This window comes from Haliotis rufescens, unplaced genomic scaffold (assembly GCF_023055435.1).
Source record: "Haliotis rufescens isolate VD_foot unplaced genomic scaffold, xgHalRufe1.0.p SCAF_2, whole genome shotgun sequence".
Classification (NCBI taxonomy): domain Eukaryota; kingdom Metazoa; phylum Mollusca; class Gastropoda; order Lepetellida; family Haliotidae; genus Haliotis; species Haliotis rufescens.
The window spans coordinates 32,511,924-32,530,344 of NW_025963890.1; the positions used below are offsets into that span (position 1 = coordinate 32,511,924).

At 40.7% G+C, this 18,421-nt stretch overlaps 2 protein-coding genes across 6 annotated transcripts in view; one reads left to right on the forward strand and one right to left on the reverse strand.

Annotated features, from left to right (window-relative positions):
• LOC124125515 (calponin-2-like) overlaps nucleotides 1-4,054 on the reverse strand; it is a 30,242-nt gene extending 26,188 nt beyond the window's left edge. The window contains exon 1 of one of the 2 annotated variants that reach the window (XR_007222228.1): nucleotides 476-2,227. Coding sequence is in view for 1 of the 2 variants with exons in the window: in XM_046488838.2 (XP_046344794.1) it covers nucleotides 3,941-3,991 (51 nt within the window). In the remaining variant the exon portion in view is untranslated. Of the gene's footprint in view, nucleotides 1-475; nucleotides 2,228-3,940 lie in introns of those variants that run through there. The other variant, XM_046488838.2, reaches the window with a different exon arrangement.
• Nucleotides 4,055-4,120: 66 nt separating this feature from the next.
• LOC124125516 overlaps nucleotides 4,121-18,421 on the forward strand; it is a 138,000-nt gene continuing 123,699 nt past the window's right edge. The window contains exons 1-7 of one of the 4 annotated variants that reach the window (XM_048399818.1): nucleotides 4,121-4,179; nucleotides 4,861-4,972; nucleotides 6,720-6,857; nucleotides 13,842-13,975; nucleotides 15,022-15,154; nucleotides 15,388-15,494; nucleotides 16,990-17,151. In XM_048399818.1, the coding sequence (XP_048255775.1) occupies nucleotides 4,906-4,972; nucleotides 6,720-6,857; nucleotides 13,842-13,975; nucleotides 15,022-15,154; nucleotides 15,388-15,494; nucleotides 16,990-17,151 (741 nt within the window). In that variant the 5' untranslated portion in view covers nucleotides 4,121-4,179; nucleotides 4,861-4,905. Of the gene's footprint in view, nucleotides 4,278-4,459; nucleotides 4,479-4,860; nucleotides 4,973-6,719; nucleotides 6,858-13,841; nucleotides 13,976-15,021; nucleotides 15,155-15,387; nucleotides 15,495-16,989; nucleotides 17,152-18,421 lie in introns of those variants that run through there. The other 3 variants (XM_048399820.1, XM_048399817.1, XM_048399819.1) reach the window with 3 other exon arrangements.

Genomic DNA, 18,421 nt, shown 5'->3' on the forward strand with positions numbered 1-18,421 from the left:
TGAGCAACTGTTTTTTCTGTACGATATGTTCATTTCAGAGACTAGATGTTAGTCTAACATACCACTAACTTGAACACAGGCCGATATGTCAGTTGAGGTCACGGAAGCATTTATGAATTAGCTAAGTAATTATCTATGTGATTTACCGAACATAAAATCGCGAATATATAAACAAATCTGTCTCGTTTGGCGTGCACTTTCATGTCACATTGAACGTTTCTTAAACAAATGGATGGAATCACTCATGTCTGGTCATGACACGCATGATGTTTCTGCAATGATTGCTCTCATGTCCGCACAAAATTGTACGACACATGTACATGTGGCTAACATCATTAACATTTTACCAACATAAGTTTACAATATTTGGGTTACCTCACTTTATCATCGGTGATGTTAGAAGAATACCGTTGAAATAATTGTTTGTGATGATATTATACTGAAGTCTTCCTTCCATGCCTGTTGTGAAACATACCTTCAGTTCAGGCTCTGTTCTTGGTTACTGCAAAGACGTATATATACGTCTTTGGTTACTGTTAACGTTCATGAATGTTCATCTTTAATTATATACAGCCATTTACATATGAAATCTGTTTAAACAAATGGCGTTGGTCTACATGTAACCCAGTATGTACATGTCATGATTATACTGCCGGGGAACGCAGGCCATATTGTTCTTATCACGCTCATTGAATTACCCGTCAAGCTGCCGACCAGCCATCAGATAAGCTGTGAGTCACAGAGGGTTGACCTCAATATGGATTTGGTCGTACTCAGCGAGAGGGAGTGGATGAGCGAGTAAGTAGTTTAACGCCGCTTTGAACAGTATTCCAGTTATATCATGGCGTGTCAGCTTATTGCAGGATGGAAAGCCCAAAGTGATGCAGGTGTCAGACGTTTACAACTTTGGTGAAACCCACGAGCACGGGTATGTTGATGACAAACCTAGAAACATAATCGGGGCGAACCGGGATTCGAACCCACAATCATAGGTTTCTGGCGTGCCCAAGGATCGAACCTCTGCATATCGAATTGCGATGCCTTCAACGACTGGGCCATCCGGGCGCCCCTGACAACGGCGTGTAGCAGCTAGTATACCATCGGACGTCACCGCAGGAGAGGATGAAAGGTACACGTGGGCTCGGTGCAACCAGAGGCGATAGACATACAGGGCCCCGTCGAGGGTTGCAGAGGCGATATAGACAAACGCGGCCGCGTCGAGGGTTGCAAAGGCGATATAGACAAACACGGCCACGTCGAGAGTTGCAGAGGCGATATAGACAAAACGCGGCCGCGTCGAGGGTTGCAGAGGCGATATAGGCACACACGGCCACGTCGAGGGTTGCAGAGACGATATAGACACACACGGCCACGTCGGGGGTTGCAGAGACGATAAAGACACACACGGCCACGTCGTGGGTTGCAGAGACGATAAAGACACACACGGGCACGTCGGGGGTTGCAGAGACGATATAGACACACACGGCCACGTCGAGAGTTGCAGAGACGATAATGACACACACGGCCACGTCGTGGGTTGCAGAGACGATAAAGACAAACACGGCCACGTCGTGGGTTGCAGAGACGATAAAGACAAACACGGCCACGTCGAGGGTTGCAGAGACGATAAAGACAAACACGGCCACGTCGAGGGTTGCAGAGACGATAAAGACAAACACGGCCACGTCGTGGGTTGCAGAGACGATAAAGACAAACACGGCCACGTCGTGGGCTGCAGAGACGATAAAGACAAACACGGCCACGTCGAGGGTTGCAGAGACGATAAAGACAAACACGGCCACGTCGAGGGTTGCAGAGACGATAAAGACAAACACGGCCACGTCGTGGGTTGCAGAGACGATAAAGACAAACACGGCCACGTCGTGGGTTGCAGAGACGATAAAGACAAACACGGCCACGTCGAGGGTTGCAGAGACGATCTAGACACACACGGCCACGTCGAGGGTTGCAGAGACCATATAGACAAACACGGCCACGTCGAGGGTTGCAGAGACCATATAGACAAACACGGCCACGTCGAGGGTTGCAGAGACGATATAGACAGAAGTATAATATTTTAACGTCTTTTGGTATGACGTATCCGGGGATCGAACCACCGACCTTCCGCTCTCCAGGCAGACGTGCACTGTCGACTAGCTTACGGACGCGAATATAGAAGAAAGACAAAGAAGTTTCCATTGTATATTGGAGATTTTTTCTTTTTCTTTGTTTGTTTGCTGTTTTACGGCGCACTCAGCAATATTCCATCTATATGACGGCGGTCTGTAAATTCACAGTCTGGACTAGACAATCCAGAGATTGATATCATGAGCATCGATCCACAAATTTGGGATACGATGACATGCATCAACCGAGTCAACGAGCCTGACCAGTCAATCCGGTTTGTCGCCTCTTACGACAAGCATGGGTTTGCTGAAGACCAATTCTATAACCCGCATGTTCAATGGTATGTATAGATTGCAGAGAAAAGAGAGACAAACAAGGACTATCGTAGATTGCAGAGGAAAGAGAGATCTGTATACGAAAAGGGACTCTCGTATGTAGGATGCAGAAAAAAAGAAAGAGAAAAAACATCCGTCGTAGGTTGCAGATACGATAGACAAATTATGTAAGGTATATCCTAATTTGCAGAGAGAGGTAGATTAATTGCGAAAGATGGTAGAAAGGCCAGGTAGGGTACGGAACAGTCAGTGGTATTTGAGGATTACAGAGAGGACTACGAGTCACGCACCTGTTGTTTGTGTAAAAGAAACTAGGGGATGTGGAAGAGGGGAGCATACTCCGAGGAAAGGAAATAAGACAGAAACTTCAAGAATGTATTGGGTGAATGGAGAGAGTATGTAGTGCGTGTAATTATAAAGTTCTCACTGTCTACAACCGCGGCATGCCACGATGGAGTATACCATTGAGCCATTACAACACTTATATCAGTTCGTCATCAATAGGTATAATTAACTTAAAATGTTTCCATGACAAAAAAATAAGTTAATGGCTAAAGACATCCTGTTGATGATGAATTAATAATTCGTGACAGTCCGTTTTCAGTGAGCATCTACCTTGACGGCTCGACAACATGTAACCATAAGGCCACGCCAACGTCGCCCCTCCATGTCTATACAACATTATACTAACATCATGTGAAATGTCGGTGTACGTATAATTTAGGTGGGGATGCAGAACATATAAATATGCTTTAGTAGCCGATCAAGTCACGTGAGTTGTTCAACATTTAACAAATACATTTCTTAACGAGCACATCGTCACCTGTATAAACGTATGCAACGTTTATGGTGCCGTAGATGACACTCGTTCGTTCACAATATATTAGCTCGCATTACAAAAACGCTCGGACTAGGGGCTCATTTATTCCTCCAGCTCTGTTTCACCTGCCAATGCACCGTCATTCATGTGAGAAGCCTATCGGACAGGCAATCTCAGTTTACAGTGTTCGCTTGACTACCAGCTCCCCGCTAAACTATATACACCACTATAAAGTACACTTTTCTCCTCCACAACCGTAGTCAACTTTAAAGGGTTTGTAGCTATTGTATTGTAAGTACTGTAAAAAAACACCTGCATTATCAGCCAGTCTCGGCAATTGGAAACACAGTATACTTAGTGTCAGAATTTTAATTATCATGTCGAAACTAAACTAAAAATATTAATGGGAACAAACTCCTGTATCTTGTATATTGAACACTACTGCAAGGCTGCTATCCTTTAGCAAATTGTGAAATGAAAAACTACTGACAGCCAAATGAAAACTATAAGCAATACTTACCAATACATGCTATACCAACTATAACATTTGACGTGACTTTGACAACTGAGTAAGAAAACAATAGTAAGGTGAACAAAATCAAATAAGAAGTTTAATCGTATTGGCAAACTATAATTAGTTAAATGTAGATACGATTACCTTTTTTTGGCAATCTAGGCTTAGCCCATACGACGGTCCCCGGTATGCCATTACTTAGTTGTAATATGTTAATAGATCTAATGTTGTAGGGTATCTGACGGCCACGGGCTGCTTCGTTTTCTCAGCCAGCCAATGGTAACAGCGCTTTGTTGTTGACCAATGAGTGACGATCTCTCAATCAGTTGCTGTGGCGCCATATTTATAAAATTTATTTCGATATTTCGTCTTGCCATTCACACGTAAATATATCGTATCATACGTATACAATCATTTTCTTAACCCATGTATCTTACAAGGTATCTTTCCGCGATATATCTGACTCAGCATCACACGTACGGTATGACATGATGTAAATATCGCAATATATTGGTCAATAAAACCAGAGACCATATAATAGACATTATCTAGGCATATATGTTCTCTGATAAAACATAATATTGTCCTTCACTTTGCCATCGAGTTCATTGGAGTGTGAACCTCGAACGTTCATGCAGTTTGGCCTCCACTTTATGAAGGTTCATATACCAACCTACGCAGAGTAAGTGTCAACTTTCTCAAATCAACCGAGGCAAAACTTTCGTTTCGTAGAACTTTATACGAAATCAGTGCTAAAGTTTCAGGAACTCAAGTAAACTGAACAAACACACATTGAAAGTGATAAACATATGAAGACAATAAGGCAGAGCGCAGTTTCTGTGATTCACCCAAATAAATAAGTTTGGTACAGTGGTCATCATTAGACCCCAGTTTTATGCCTAGAACACCCCCCCCCCCCCCCCCCCCCCCCACACACACACACACACACACACACACACACACAAAACCTTAGGATATCAGAAATGAAACAAGATTATCATTAAGTTCAATTAATACAAATGCTCAACACTCAAATACTTTAACACTATTTATACCACTTTCAGAAAAACAATGCAATGAAGGGAAGTTACTCTACGTGATCTTGGACAATGAATGGGGAACGGTGTTTGGAAGGATTGTCAGGCTTCATTTATCCATCAGCAGAGTATATGAGAGGTATCAGTATTCTACACAAGGAACATGCCAGTACTTGCTCTTACTTTGTACTTGTATGAAGTATATCATTTAGAGTTGGTGGGTGACTTGAAATGGGATTTAACATCACATTCAAGATTATTGCACTTATATAGTGAGTCGGGTGTACTTGTGTGGCTGCTTGGACTAGCCTGAACTAATGCCGGTTTTATTGTGCTAGCCTAGTCAGTACTGAGATACCATAAGGCAGTTTCACATCCCCATACAGACACAGTATACTGACTCCTAGCCACCCAATTCTTTTATCCCCTTAATGCCAAGCACCAGGCAGGGTTACAACAAGTACCATCATCATTTAAAAGATGTGTGGACAAATGTATAACAAGATGCATCAAAATCACATTTGTCTTTGAGACATAAAAACTGTATTATATAGAGAATAAGGTAACTCTATAATGTCTAAAACATTTACTACTATTCACTATATACATGACAATGTTCTAGCCACATTCTTTAAAAAAACCATTTTACTCTACAAGCCTGATCTTATCTTTTGGCATCAATTTTTGTAGATTTCTGTCCTACTAAATGAACTATTATTAGCTGATACTGGATAGAAAGAAATTTTATTGAGAATCATGAATGGTTAAAGTAGATGGTAAGAGTTGGATGCCCCAAATATAAACTAACCATGGGCATTCAGCAAGCTTTATAACATTTTATGTTCTTCTCCAGACTGGGGTGAAAAGCTTTGTGTACCATTGATGTGTCACCATTAACCATGTTCTCATTTTCTTGGTGCAGTGGGGGTGGTCGGGTAACCTAGTGGTTAAAGCGTTCACTCGTCACGCTGCAGACCCGGGTTCTATTCCCGACATGGGTACAATGTGTTAAGCCAATTTCTGGTGTCCCCTGCTATGATATTGCTAGAATATTGCTAAAAGCGGCGTAAAACCATACTCACTCACTCACTCTTGGTGCAGTGTTTTAAATTGAGCATGGATGGTCCCAAGGTTCAAATACTACAGCAGCAAATGTCAAGGAGCCCTGGACCGCCCTTAGTTTTAAGCACTGTTAGTGTATCATCATACCAGAATCAAGGCCTAATTATCCTGGTGTATCATAATGCCCAAACCAAGATCTATCTGTCTGTTTTCTGGTTAAAGAATAGCTAAGACAGTGGACTTCCTGTCAGCTTCCTTCAAAGTCACTTGTAGATATAGTGACTTCTTTATGATGAAGTTTGTGACATATAATCACAGTACTTGAACTGGGTATAAAGGCAAGAATGCAATGTACTGGACACCTTCCGCAATTTTGGTAAGGGATATGGACAAGCTCATTCCTTAGGTTTCTATATTTTCACAGACACCATTTTTGTACCCTGTCGAAAACAACAGGGGATTTGGGGGGCTAACAGTTCAACGGCTTGAATTAAATGCTTTCATAAGAAAATGAAATGCTTAATTACCAAAGTAGATACAAAATACTTTATTTGTAGCATAAAAGAAACATGGCGGATTGGTGTCAGGTATAATGCATGTGTACCGGTGTAAAATATTTCAATAATTGCATCATTTAACTTGGACACACTGAGACGGAAATAAAGCTGTGACTAGACCATTACAAAACATTGGAATGCCAACATGGATGTATGAGTGCAAGCCTTATGGTGCTCTGCTTTTGTTTGATGGGATGTGTGTCTCAATGACTTCAACTAATCTACAATGAACTAATTGAAGACATGTTTGCTTGCTTTCCACTGAAGACAGTTCCAATGTGTCGTCGTCGTCACCGCAGTGTGCACCATGCTTCTTCCCCCACCACTGCCTGGCGAACAACACTTGTCTCCTGGGCACAACAGGACTTGGCTGTGAAGTGTGCTTCCATGCAGGGACAGACCAAGGTAATACCTTCATCATGTCAGCAGTTATCACACAACCAGGATACAACATTATTCAAAGTATAATGCTGAAATGATGCACATAAGATATATGTATGATACATAGTAAGATAGCGGATGTACGTTTTCTCAGCTGAACCAGCTTTTCATATATGAAAACTTCTGCATTTAAATTTTAGCTCAAGACTACACTAATGCATTATATTAATTGTTCGACTTAACAGAATGTGTTGGGCAGATTAAAACCAATATGTATTGAGGTATCAAGTAAAACTTAAATCAGTGTCACTGTGCAATGCATATCTCAAAATATATACATATATATGCGTTCACAGAGCAATAATGAGACAAGGGCAAATAAACTAACATCTTGCCCAGCCTGATATTGAACTTGCCCTTATAAATCAGAGAAAGAAGAAAACTTTTATTTTAACAACAAAGCTTTATTTACGGAAGCAACATCTGATGGGAGATGTGCAGAACAGGAAAATGAAAATTTTCCTACTGCCCCAGAATTTTATTTTCACAGGTCAGGTAAGTGGGGCATACAAATTGAACACCCCTGGTTTAGAGACATCAAACAAAATTACAAGTTGATGCTTATACAAAGTCCTTTTTTTCCATCAAACGTGAACGCTTTAACCACTAGGCTACCCCACCGCCCCTTACTAGATGAAGACAAAACCAATACTTAAGTAAGGATAAGATAAATTGATGAACAACTTGTTTTTTACATTCTAAATGCCTCTCAACGAAGCTATACTTGATCAGACTGAACGATGGACTTGATATTACACATCCAAAATGTCCATTAGTACAATGTACACAACGAAGCATATTGTGTACTGTACCCGAATGTTTCAAGGTGTATCATTATATCTAGGAATACTATGTGAAACCATTTACAAATTGGTTCAGTGATCAAAATTGGCACTAGTCCTTGCCAAGCTGCTCAATAGTTAAGATATCATAAGGACAAGCTGAATTTTACCATAGGGGGGGGGGGGGGGGGGGTTGCTGTATGTTATCATTATGAGGACTAGTGGACTAAACATGTTAGTTTCTTGGTTCACAGATTCCACCTGTAGTGTTCTTTCAATAACCAAGAGACAACCTGCCAACTTCCCACTTCGTTTATTTCTCAGACGACAAGTTACAATCGGTAGCCAAGCCCGAGCACGCATTGCACGTGCGTTACGTAACAACGTTTTCCGAACCACTGATTACATTACATGAACGACTTCTGTTTACCATCAGAATTTATCAAACAAAACCCTAATATTTTACACTTTTCCCCCTGAAAAATATACAAACATAACATAACCTGAAATAATAGTACGATCTTACTGCCGTTTCATAAGCAAAGTATCCAAATCAATGTTTATCGTTGAAACACAAATGTCACACTGACCTAAAATGCGGTCAGTAGGTCAATACCTCAATCCAGTGTCAACACACGAATACACTATACGAGGTCACTATGACAGGATTGTTACAAGGTCTGTGACTCAGGTATTTAAGATGCCAGCAGTGTTAATGTGACACTAACAGTTCAATAAGACAGTCTATCTGGTTTCTTCCTCTCCCTAACAGGATATCTTTGGGTCGCTGTTTCTGTGACAGGTACAATTTCAGCCTCTGGGGGCCTTGTCCCAGGTGGAACACTCTCCACCCCGATTTCCCCAGGAAATGACCCCTTGGTACTTTCAACTGGAATCTTCTCTACCCCAGACATTTGCACACTTTCAGACCTATCAGGGATTGTTATGTCCTCAGTAGTGGATGTTACTGATAGATCAGGCGTACCTGGCATAGTTATTAGCTGATCAACATGGCGCTTCCACTCAAAGTTCTCTACCTGAACCTTGTAAGTCACAGGACCTAATGCTTTAAGTACAACCCCCTGGAGCCATTGTTCGGTACGTCCCCTGTAGTCCCTCACCAGGACTGGGTCGCCAACTTCGAAATGCCTCCCAGCATCCACTTTCGGAGACACTTTTCTTTGAACTGAAGAAGCAATATCTGGTCTCAGCAAGTCGAGTCGAGTACGAATACGCCTCCCCATGAACAGTTCTGCAGGGGTCGTTTTCGTTGTACTGTGAGGTGTGGTTCGGTAGGACAGCATAAATCTGCACAGTTGCTGTTGAAGAGTAGACGTAGATGCCCTCATGGATTTCATAGTAGTCTTAAACGTTCTGACGAATCGTTCTGCCTCACCATTAGAGCTTGGGTGGTACGTCGAGGACAGAATATGTTTTACTCCATTTTTCTTCAGAAATGTCTTGAACTCGTGAGAGGTAAACTGAGGTCCATTGTCAGAGATTAGCTGATTGGGAAGGCCATAAGAAGAAAAGAGCTTTCTCAAAACATTTATGGTACTTATTGTTGTTGTTGATTTCATCTGAACTACTTCAGGCCATTTGGACATAGCATCCACCACAATAAGAAAGTTCTCACCCATAAAGGGGCCAGCAAAGTCAACGTGAATCCGTTGATAAGGACGGGAAGGCCAGATCCAGGGATTCTGTCTGGTTGTAGGTGGGACCGGTTGTACACTTTGACAAGATGCACAGTTTCTAACTAGCTGCTCTATGTCCGTATCCAAATTAGGCCACCACACATGAATCCTTGCTCAAGATTTCATGCGAACAATCCCCGGATGAGAGTCATGAAGATTATCCAAAATCTCAACTCGGTACTGAGTGGGTACTACTACTCTCACTCCCCAAAGTAAGCAGCCCTCTTCACATGTCAACTCGTCCTCCCTTCTATAATACGGAAGGAATTCAGGAGAAATATCTCCTACTGAAGGCCAACCACAAACAGTGAAATGTTTCACTCGAGATAGCACTTTGTCTCGTACAGTTGCAGCTGATATGTCTCTGGATGTAACAGGCAGATTATCTAGCTGAGCAATATGCACTGAAGTAGCTTCTCGTGTCCAAAATGTGTGTGAAGTGGATTTCTGACCATCGGTATCTGCTAATGGTAATCTGGAAAGGCAATCTGCATTAGCATTTTGTTTCGTGGATTTATACTTGATCTCGTAAGTGTAAGCTGAAAGCTGGATGGCCCACCTCTGCAGTCTTGATGTAGCAAGTACAGGAATTCCTGTTTTAGGTCCAATAATACTTGTTAGTGGCTTGTGGTCCGTAAACAGGGTGAAATGTCTCCCATACAAGTACTTATGGAATTTCTGGATTCCAAAAATGATAGCCAAAGCCTCTTTCTCAATCTGAGAGTAGTTTTTCTCAGCGGCTGTCAGAGTTCGTGAAGCAAACGCTATAGGTCGTTCCCCAGAATTTGTATCATGAGAAATGACTGCACCTAAACCATGCTGAGATGCATCAGCCGCCAAGATCAGAAGCTGTTTTGGGTCATAATGCACTAGTACATCAGATGTAGTCAAATGCTTACACAGTTTCTGAAAGGCTTTCTCACACGAGCTGTCCCAATGAAACTTTGTTCCTTTCTGCAGAAGTTTATTTAATGGTGCACACACTGTGGACATATCTGGTATAAACTTCCGGTAATAGTTCACACACCCCAAAAAGGATTGTAGTTCTGTCAGATTTGTTGGTCGCGGTGCATTCCGGATTGCTTCAATCTTGGATTCCGTCGGATGAATACCTTGACTGTCCACCCTGAAACCAAGGTACTCCATAGATGGTTGCAGGAAAGTACACTTCGACTTCTGGCACAGGCAAAGGATACTGAGAAACCTCCAAGTCTCTGTTCACTGTCAGCTTATAATCCCCACATATCCTCACAGCGCCTGAAGGTTTGAGTATCGGTACAATGGGAGCAGCCCATTCAGAATATTCCACTTTCTCAATGACCCCAATCTTCTCTAGTCTATCCAATTCCTCAGCTACCTTATCCTGCAGTGCATATGGCACAGTTCTTGGTTTATAGAACTTTGGTTTTGCTCCGGGTTTTACAGACAGATGAAGCTTAACACCCTTCACAGTTCCCAAACTGCCATCAAATAATGCTGAATACTTTGACAACAACTGTTCCAAGTCCTTCTGGGAATTGTCAACTCGCACGGTATTGACTCTGCCAATGGAATACCAGTCAAGCTGAATCTGAGATAGCCAGTTTCTGCCTAGGAGCGCCGGTCCACTTCCTGTCACCACATATACAGGTAAAGTGATAGACTGTTCATTATAGTCAACATCCACCTGTATTTTTCCCAAAACAGGTAACTTTTCTGCAGTATAAGTCTCCAAGTAAGGCAGGTTGGTGGTTTTCAGTGGAATATGCCTAAAATCTCTCTTGTACTGCTCCTCCGAAATCAAAGTTACTCCAGCTCCAGTATCCAACTCCAATGAAATGTTTGACCCTTCAACACACATAGGAATGTAGATGGGCTTATCACCTGCAATAGATTTTACAGTGAATAAAGTATTACTCAATGTGTCCTCATAAGAGTCTGCATCCTCATCACTGCCATCAGGTAGCTCATTTTCCACTGTTGAATCCATATACCTGACTTTGGATGATTTTTTCTTAAGTTTTTCTGGTTTATGGGCCTTCTTCTCCTGTGGTTTCTCATGGCACCTCCTGCTAATGTGTCCTTGCTTCTGACAGATATGACATATGCTTTTCTTGTAATAGCAATTGTCACTGTTGTGGTTTTTCTTTCCACAGCGCCAACATTCACGGTTATCCCGAGACATCGATCCAACTTGCTTATCTGAATACTTCCGGTTCTTGTCAGACTTCACTAGTACATTCACTTTATGACTAAACTCATTGGTCTCCTTATTCGCAGCTTCCATACTCAAAGATATTTCCATTGATTTCTTTAAGTTCAAATCCTTCTCAGCAAGCAATCTACGCTGCATAGCTGCTGAAGCGAGTCCACACACAAACATGTCTCTCATTGCATCATCAAGAAATCCACCAAAATCGCAATGTTCACTCAGTTTGCGTAGTTCAGCCATAAATGCACTCACTGATTCACCAGAGCGTTGTTTTCGCTGATAAAACTTGAATCTTTCAGCGATAACTAATGGTTTGGGATTCACATGGCTTTTTACGACATCAACCAATTCTGCATATGACTTGTCAGCGGGTTTTGCCGGTGAGACTAAAGTCCTCATGAGGGAGTAGGTTTCCTTACCTACTACGGTAAGCAATATCGCTTTCCTCTTCCTGGCATCTTCAACATCGTTAGCGACGAAATACTGATTAAGTCTTTCAATATACTCAACCCAGTCTGCATTTTCAGACACTGAAAATTCCTCCATTCGACCATATGTCGAGGACGCCATTTTTAACAGCACAGCGCACACTACAACAAGCGCTATCAGTCCCATTAACACAGAGCGAATGTTCGTCACCAACTTACAGATTGGTCTTCTTGGTACCACACATGTAGAATCCCATCCTCGTCGCCAAAATTGTAGTGTTCTTTCAATAACCAAGAGACAACCTGCCAACTTCCCACTTCGTTTATTTCTCAGACGACAAGTTACAATCGGTAGCCAAGCCCGAGCACGCATTGCACGTGCGTTACGTAACAACGTTTTCCGAACCACTGATTACATTACATGAATGACTTCTGTTTACCATCAGAATTTATCAAACAAAACCCTAATATTTTACACCACCAACCATAAAATTATGAAAAGTCGGGAAAAAATAATCTGTAAGCACTATTTTATTTTTGGTCAAGATTGCAAACTTGCATATACACCACAAGATAACAGTAATGAAATAGCCAACATGAAAAACATGTGAGACAAACTATGACTACACACATGGTAAGATATTCAGATAACTTTTTGAAGAACGAAAAACCTTATTTGGGAATGTCCCCACCTACCTAGCAGGGTTATTGTCAATATCAATCTGTAAACCAAGAATAAAGAAAAAACCTTGCATTACAGCCTAATCCGAACAACATGCTTCACAACATCAGGCATTTATCTATTTTCTTCTTATTCATGCATGTGTATTATGGTTCCAGTTTCATGAACAGAACAGTACTAATGCAAGAATAGTTTCGGTTGTGTGAACATCTCTTTACTTTTCACACTTTAGCCTTGTCAGTATCTTCCAAAACATCAAAAGGCCTTTTGGGCTTACCTGTTGTCATTGGTAGTCAACAGAGTAAAAATAAGAAAATGACTTAACTGATTTATGTGTTTTGATAGGTGCTATAGACAGTGCAAAGGTAAAGATTTTTGCAAAGATCTATAATTCCTTAAGGTACTATTGGAACACTGTGGAGTAGTGGATGAAACTATGTCTTTCTATGAAACTATGTGTTTGTTTAGTCTGTAGATTTATTCATGTTCTAGTTAAAAACACATTAATTAGCCTAGAATTACATACTAATGTGGCAAATATATCTATTAGTATACACAATGGAACTTCCACTCATCATGAGTCAGTATATATTTGTTATGTTAACTTGTCTTACCTGTTTGGTCTTCTTTTCCTAAGGATTTCTTATGGTCATTCAGAAACAGATTATAGAAGGTTCAGCAGCTGACATAGTGTTGTTAGCACGTAACATTAGGCATTCACTGAAAGCCCCATGTTGAAGGTACCCTTTGGATGAGTGGTAAATTGTCACTTTTGATAGTTGACTAGTAGCTGATTCAGAAAAGAGCTGAGAAAATATAGTTGTTTAATAAATAATGTTTAGTACCATTGCAAAGGCACTAGAATATGAGTTCAATATAACAGACTACTAGTATTTGTAATCTCATGATGACTGTATATCCTTCAAAGTATTCTCTCATTCTGAGCTTGGATACATTTTGCAGTAATACACAGTTCTTGGTGGTTATTGGCCCTTGGAATCATACTGTTCATATATACAAAGTCCTCACTTATGTTTATAGGGGCAATGAGAACAACCTTTGGTGTTCTTCTATATTTCTCAACTAATTAATTATATCCAGCCATAATTACAACCAGTGTATGCACTTTAGGTAGGAAAGACTGATTGCGTAACTGTTTCATGTGCAGGTTATCAACTGGTTGGAAACACATGTTTTGTCTGCAGCCTGACTCCTCTAGCTGCAATAGCTACAGGCATCTACATTCTCCTCATCATACTTTGTGTGGCTGTCAGTGGACTTTCAGCAGCGGCAGTTACAAAGGTGAGAATCTAGTATGACATGTTCAAGGACGTAACTATGCACACAATACAAATTATGAAAATTGTTTAAATTAAATCTATTGTTAGATGATAATACAGCCCTATGGAGAAGGCATTACCTGAATAAAATAATAATGCAGCCCTATAAAGAAGGCATTACCTGAATAAAATGATAATGCAGCCCTATTGAGAAGGCATTACCTGAATAAAATAATAATGCAGCCCTATGGAGAAGGCCTTACCTGAATGAAATAATAATGCAGCCCTATAAAGAAGGCATTACCTGAATAAAATGATAATGCAGCCCTATTGAGAAGGCATTACCTGAATAAAATAACAATGCAGCCCTATGGAGAAGGCATTATCTGAATAAAATAATAATGCAGCCCTATAAAGAAGGCATTACCTGAATAAAATAATAATGCAGCCCTATGGAGAAGGCATTACTTGAATAAAATAATAATGCAGCCCTATGGAGAAGGCATTACCTGAATAAAATAATAATATAGCCCTATGGAGAAGACATTACCTGAATAAAATTAATAATGCAGCCCTATGGAGAAGGCATTACCTGAGCTTTTTCCGAGCTTGTGGTTTTGCATGGTTTTAACCAATTTATGAACCTTCTAAATGCAAGAAATACTGGAAAAAGTAAGAAAACATCAAGATACCTTATTGTGAAAAAATACAGTGTGTTGCTGTATAAAAGCATGTGAGAGAGAAATCGTGCAGCATGGACACAACGGAAGTCATAAAACGTAGGTCTTACAACTGAAATGTAAAACCTCAAAGCAGGTTTAGAAGTGACCCATTTCAAAAGCTTGGTTTGGAAGAGAACCACTTCCGAACCAAGGTCTGAAAGATGAGTTTGGTTACTGATATACTTCCCATCTGGGTTTAGCCGTGGCTGTCAGGAACCTAATGCTAAATAGGGTAATATAGTGATACGTTTATAATTAAGAGTATTCCTATCTCAGGGACATCATATTGTTTGTATCTAATCATAGCCCTGAGAAATAATTTGAAATGACTGGTTTTATTTTGCAGCTGAAGATATTGATAAACTTTGTGCAACTAGTTTACCTGTCCTTCTTTGTGAAAGTACAGTGGCCGTCATTCATGCCTCATCTAGCTGCTCTTCTGTCTTTCTCCACCTTCACCTCAGACATTGTCATGACAGGTACCTGGATTCATATCAATATCATGATAGAATGTGCTCTTAATGTTGGGATTTCTGTGTTAGAGATGTTAGCCATTAACAAAACTTATTATCTTTTCTTCCCAGTATATATATATATATACTTGAATTCAGGCCTTTCTTTATGGCCTGCACAGGTTCTCAGGGCTGTCATCATTGCTAGCTCTGTGTACAAACCCACATATGAAAATGTTTTATGAGCATCTTTGTTTCAGAGTGCCTTTTGCCTGGTGTGAAGCTGTCTAGTTACCTGCGATGGGTCACTGCTATGGCTATCCCTAGTGCCATTGTCTCTTTTGGTAGTTGCGTGGACCGGGGATTGGTAAGTTCATTCATATTAATAGAGGTTATCACGCGAGTGTGTTTGGGGATGGTAAATATCCTGCATTAGGAATAAACATTGTATTTAGCGAGCCTTGGCGAGCTAAATACATAGTGTTTATTCCTAATACAGGATATTTACCATCCCCAAACACTCAAGCGTGATAACCTCTTTATCATATAATGTCATTCTTTAATTCTGTGCTTAAAAATCGCTTTCCCTCTCTCACAAACATAAATGAAACATTGTGAGTTTTCCTGCAATGCGCGCATTAATATCTATTACGTCAGAGGGTTAGTGACGTGTCAGTCGGACAGTGACAGTGGCCAATATAGTTCCGACTGAAATCTGTTTCTTATACAGTGGCGAAGCAACATAAACGCAAAACAACAATTGTTTTTAGTTGCCTTTTGCGGCAATCCATCGGTCTGTTGGCTGGAGTAACTGCCCTTTGTCAAAGGGAAGCTACTCTAACCCTGTCTCTGAGACGTCACGGCCACGGTCAGACCTTGTTGACAGTCGGTCCGTCCTGTCATAACGTTACGAAGTGTAGTCAGATGTACACACAGCGACAAAACGCAACAAGGTAACAATTCACATACATTTCGGCCAAATCCAACTATTTTAATTTGTGGAGAAGGTTTCAAGCCGCAGAGGTCTACAAGCACAGATATGGCTAATGATCCCGCTTGGCTAGGCCTCGTGCCCTCGCAAAATTGTTTCGAAATTTATATCTCCAAAGTTGCCAAAACTTATAAAATGCCTTATCTACGTCACAGTTAGACACTGATTTTCAGTATATAAGACTGTCCTTAATAATGATAGCAATTATCCCTGTAGTTTATCTAGATTGCTGATGGTTAATTCTGACTCGATCCCCGAATGACGAGGGCGACGCCATGTTTGTTTATAAACAGAGAAAGTAGTCCCTACTTGACCTTTGATATTTGCATCTCTATCCGCATATGACCCCAACGGATATCGTTTTTATCCGTTGGTTTTATCCTGCCGAGAAACCTACCCATTATATGATAAACACATTTATTTTGTTATACATTCTGCCTACAGTTGTTACTGCCAAGTGGAATACTGTTTCAGAGTCTGCCACAGTTTTGGAGTCAAGCATATTTAGTATTGATGCATACTTCTTGGTGCCAGTGACTCACTACACAATATTTATTACCAGAAATTCAATTTGAGACATATTGTCATTCATTGTAGAATAGACTGTATGATTCTCTCCGAATATGTTGCAACTCCAAATGCAATTCTGTTGCTATGATTGTATTGATACACATATTGTACTGGGAAGTGAAGGATCATGTGTACCACATCACATCATGAGATACCTGTGTCTTGGTCATATTTTAGGTGAGCTGAAAGTTCTTCTCACCTTACTACCTGAGTGAGCTACATGTTAGAAGCAATCTAGATGAATGTCTGATGATCTGAACAGTAAACTGCTGTGCCTTAACACTGAACAGTTCTTGTGTAGGACACCAAGGTAAAGACTGCCAAGCATGAGTCTGCGCGAGTGGTGGTGGAGAGGCGCCGGGCTGGACTGCGCTACTTCCTCTTCCTCATCGTCCTCTCCTACTACATGCCAGTAGCTCTCAGTGCTATCCAGAGTTTCTCCTGCACACAAACGTTTGGACAGGTCAGTCAGACAGATAAGTACTATCCAGTAGCAATTGCTTTCACAAAGACAGATGCAAACAGTCAGCTTTAACCCATAGAAGACAAATTGTTGATGTGAAAAGAAGTGTTTGTTTTCATGCCTGAATAAATTACAAGTAAGAAAATTTTTGGGATCACTTGTTGAGGAAGCTATGTTGTGTGACTGGGGTGAAATGTTTTGTTGGTAAATGATGTAATTACCTGCAGCAAATGGTACATGTTTATATTAGTGACACAGGTCTTATTGGGGCAGTGTTCAGTGACAAGTCAAGCATCTTATTAAAGTGAAATATACTGGTCCTTTTATTTATATGCTCATGCTTGGGTGTGAAGGGCTGCAGCAGTTCTTTGCATAAATAGATTAATAAATAAATAAGCAATGCTGAAGTAATGAGTGGTGTGGTATCTGTTCTGTTTAATCTTTACCGTACAATCAATTGGTCAAATATGACGAGTTAAAGGGGCACTGATCTAACGCAATTCCCCGGACTGGTTGTTGCCTTTGTTATTGTTTTTTCCCCGTGAGTACCCGGATGATACGCAACGCAATTGAGCTGTCCAGAGACTGGGCTACCGTCTGCAAAGACAGCTGAATAAACTTGGAGGCTGGAGGCAATATTTGTTTTACGCATTTTTGAACACTGATTAGTTTAACCGTGATCTATAAAGATTTCGACAAAAGGCGCATGTTAATTAATTTCTTCAGCCTAAACAAACAGACAAAAAGAACGGCGGAGCTCATCGTATGTCGTCATTTGGAAATACCCCAGATGGTTATAGTTTAATAATAAAAAAAAGTATCCATGCAGTGAAAGCATTTTCGCATTTCGGATTGCGTCGATAATACGATTACTACTTACTTGTTGTCATCCACGTTTTCTGGTATAACCCTACACTTGTGTATTTGTCGTCATTCACTTGATGCTCAGTTAATGAATTTATTACAGGTACAATTAGTGGTAGCACCACTTAGATTACCTGACAAAGGTTCCCATTTGGCATTTATTGTGTCTGGGGTAATTATTCAATCTAAATCCAGGTTTGAAGTGAGGTGAAATGTGTGTTGTGTAATATGCACGTGGCAGCCCAGCAAGAGGTGAATGATCAGTTGATTTACTTTTTTTGTAAATCAACGGATCGTTCCTAGTCATCAAAGGATTAACAGAAAATACGTTGATTGATTAATCACTGTTATCTTGCACAGTGGATATGTCAAAAGGGAGTGTTTACATGTCTAGGTTTACTAAAAC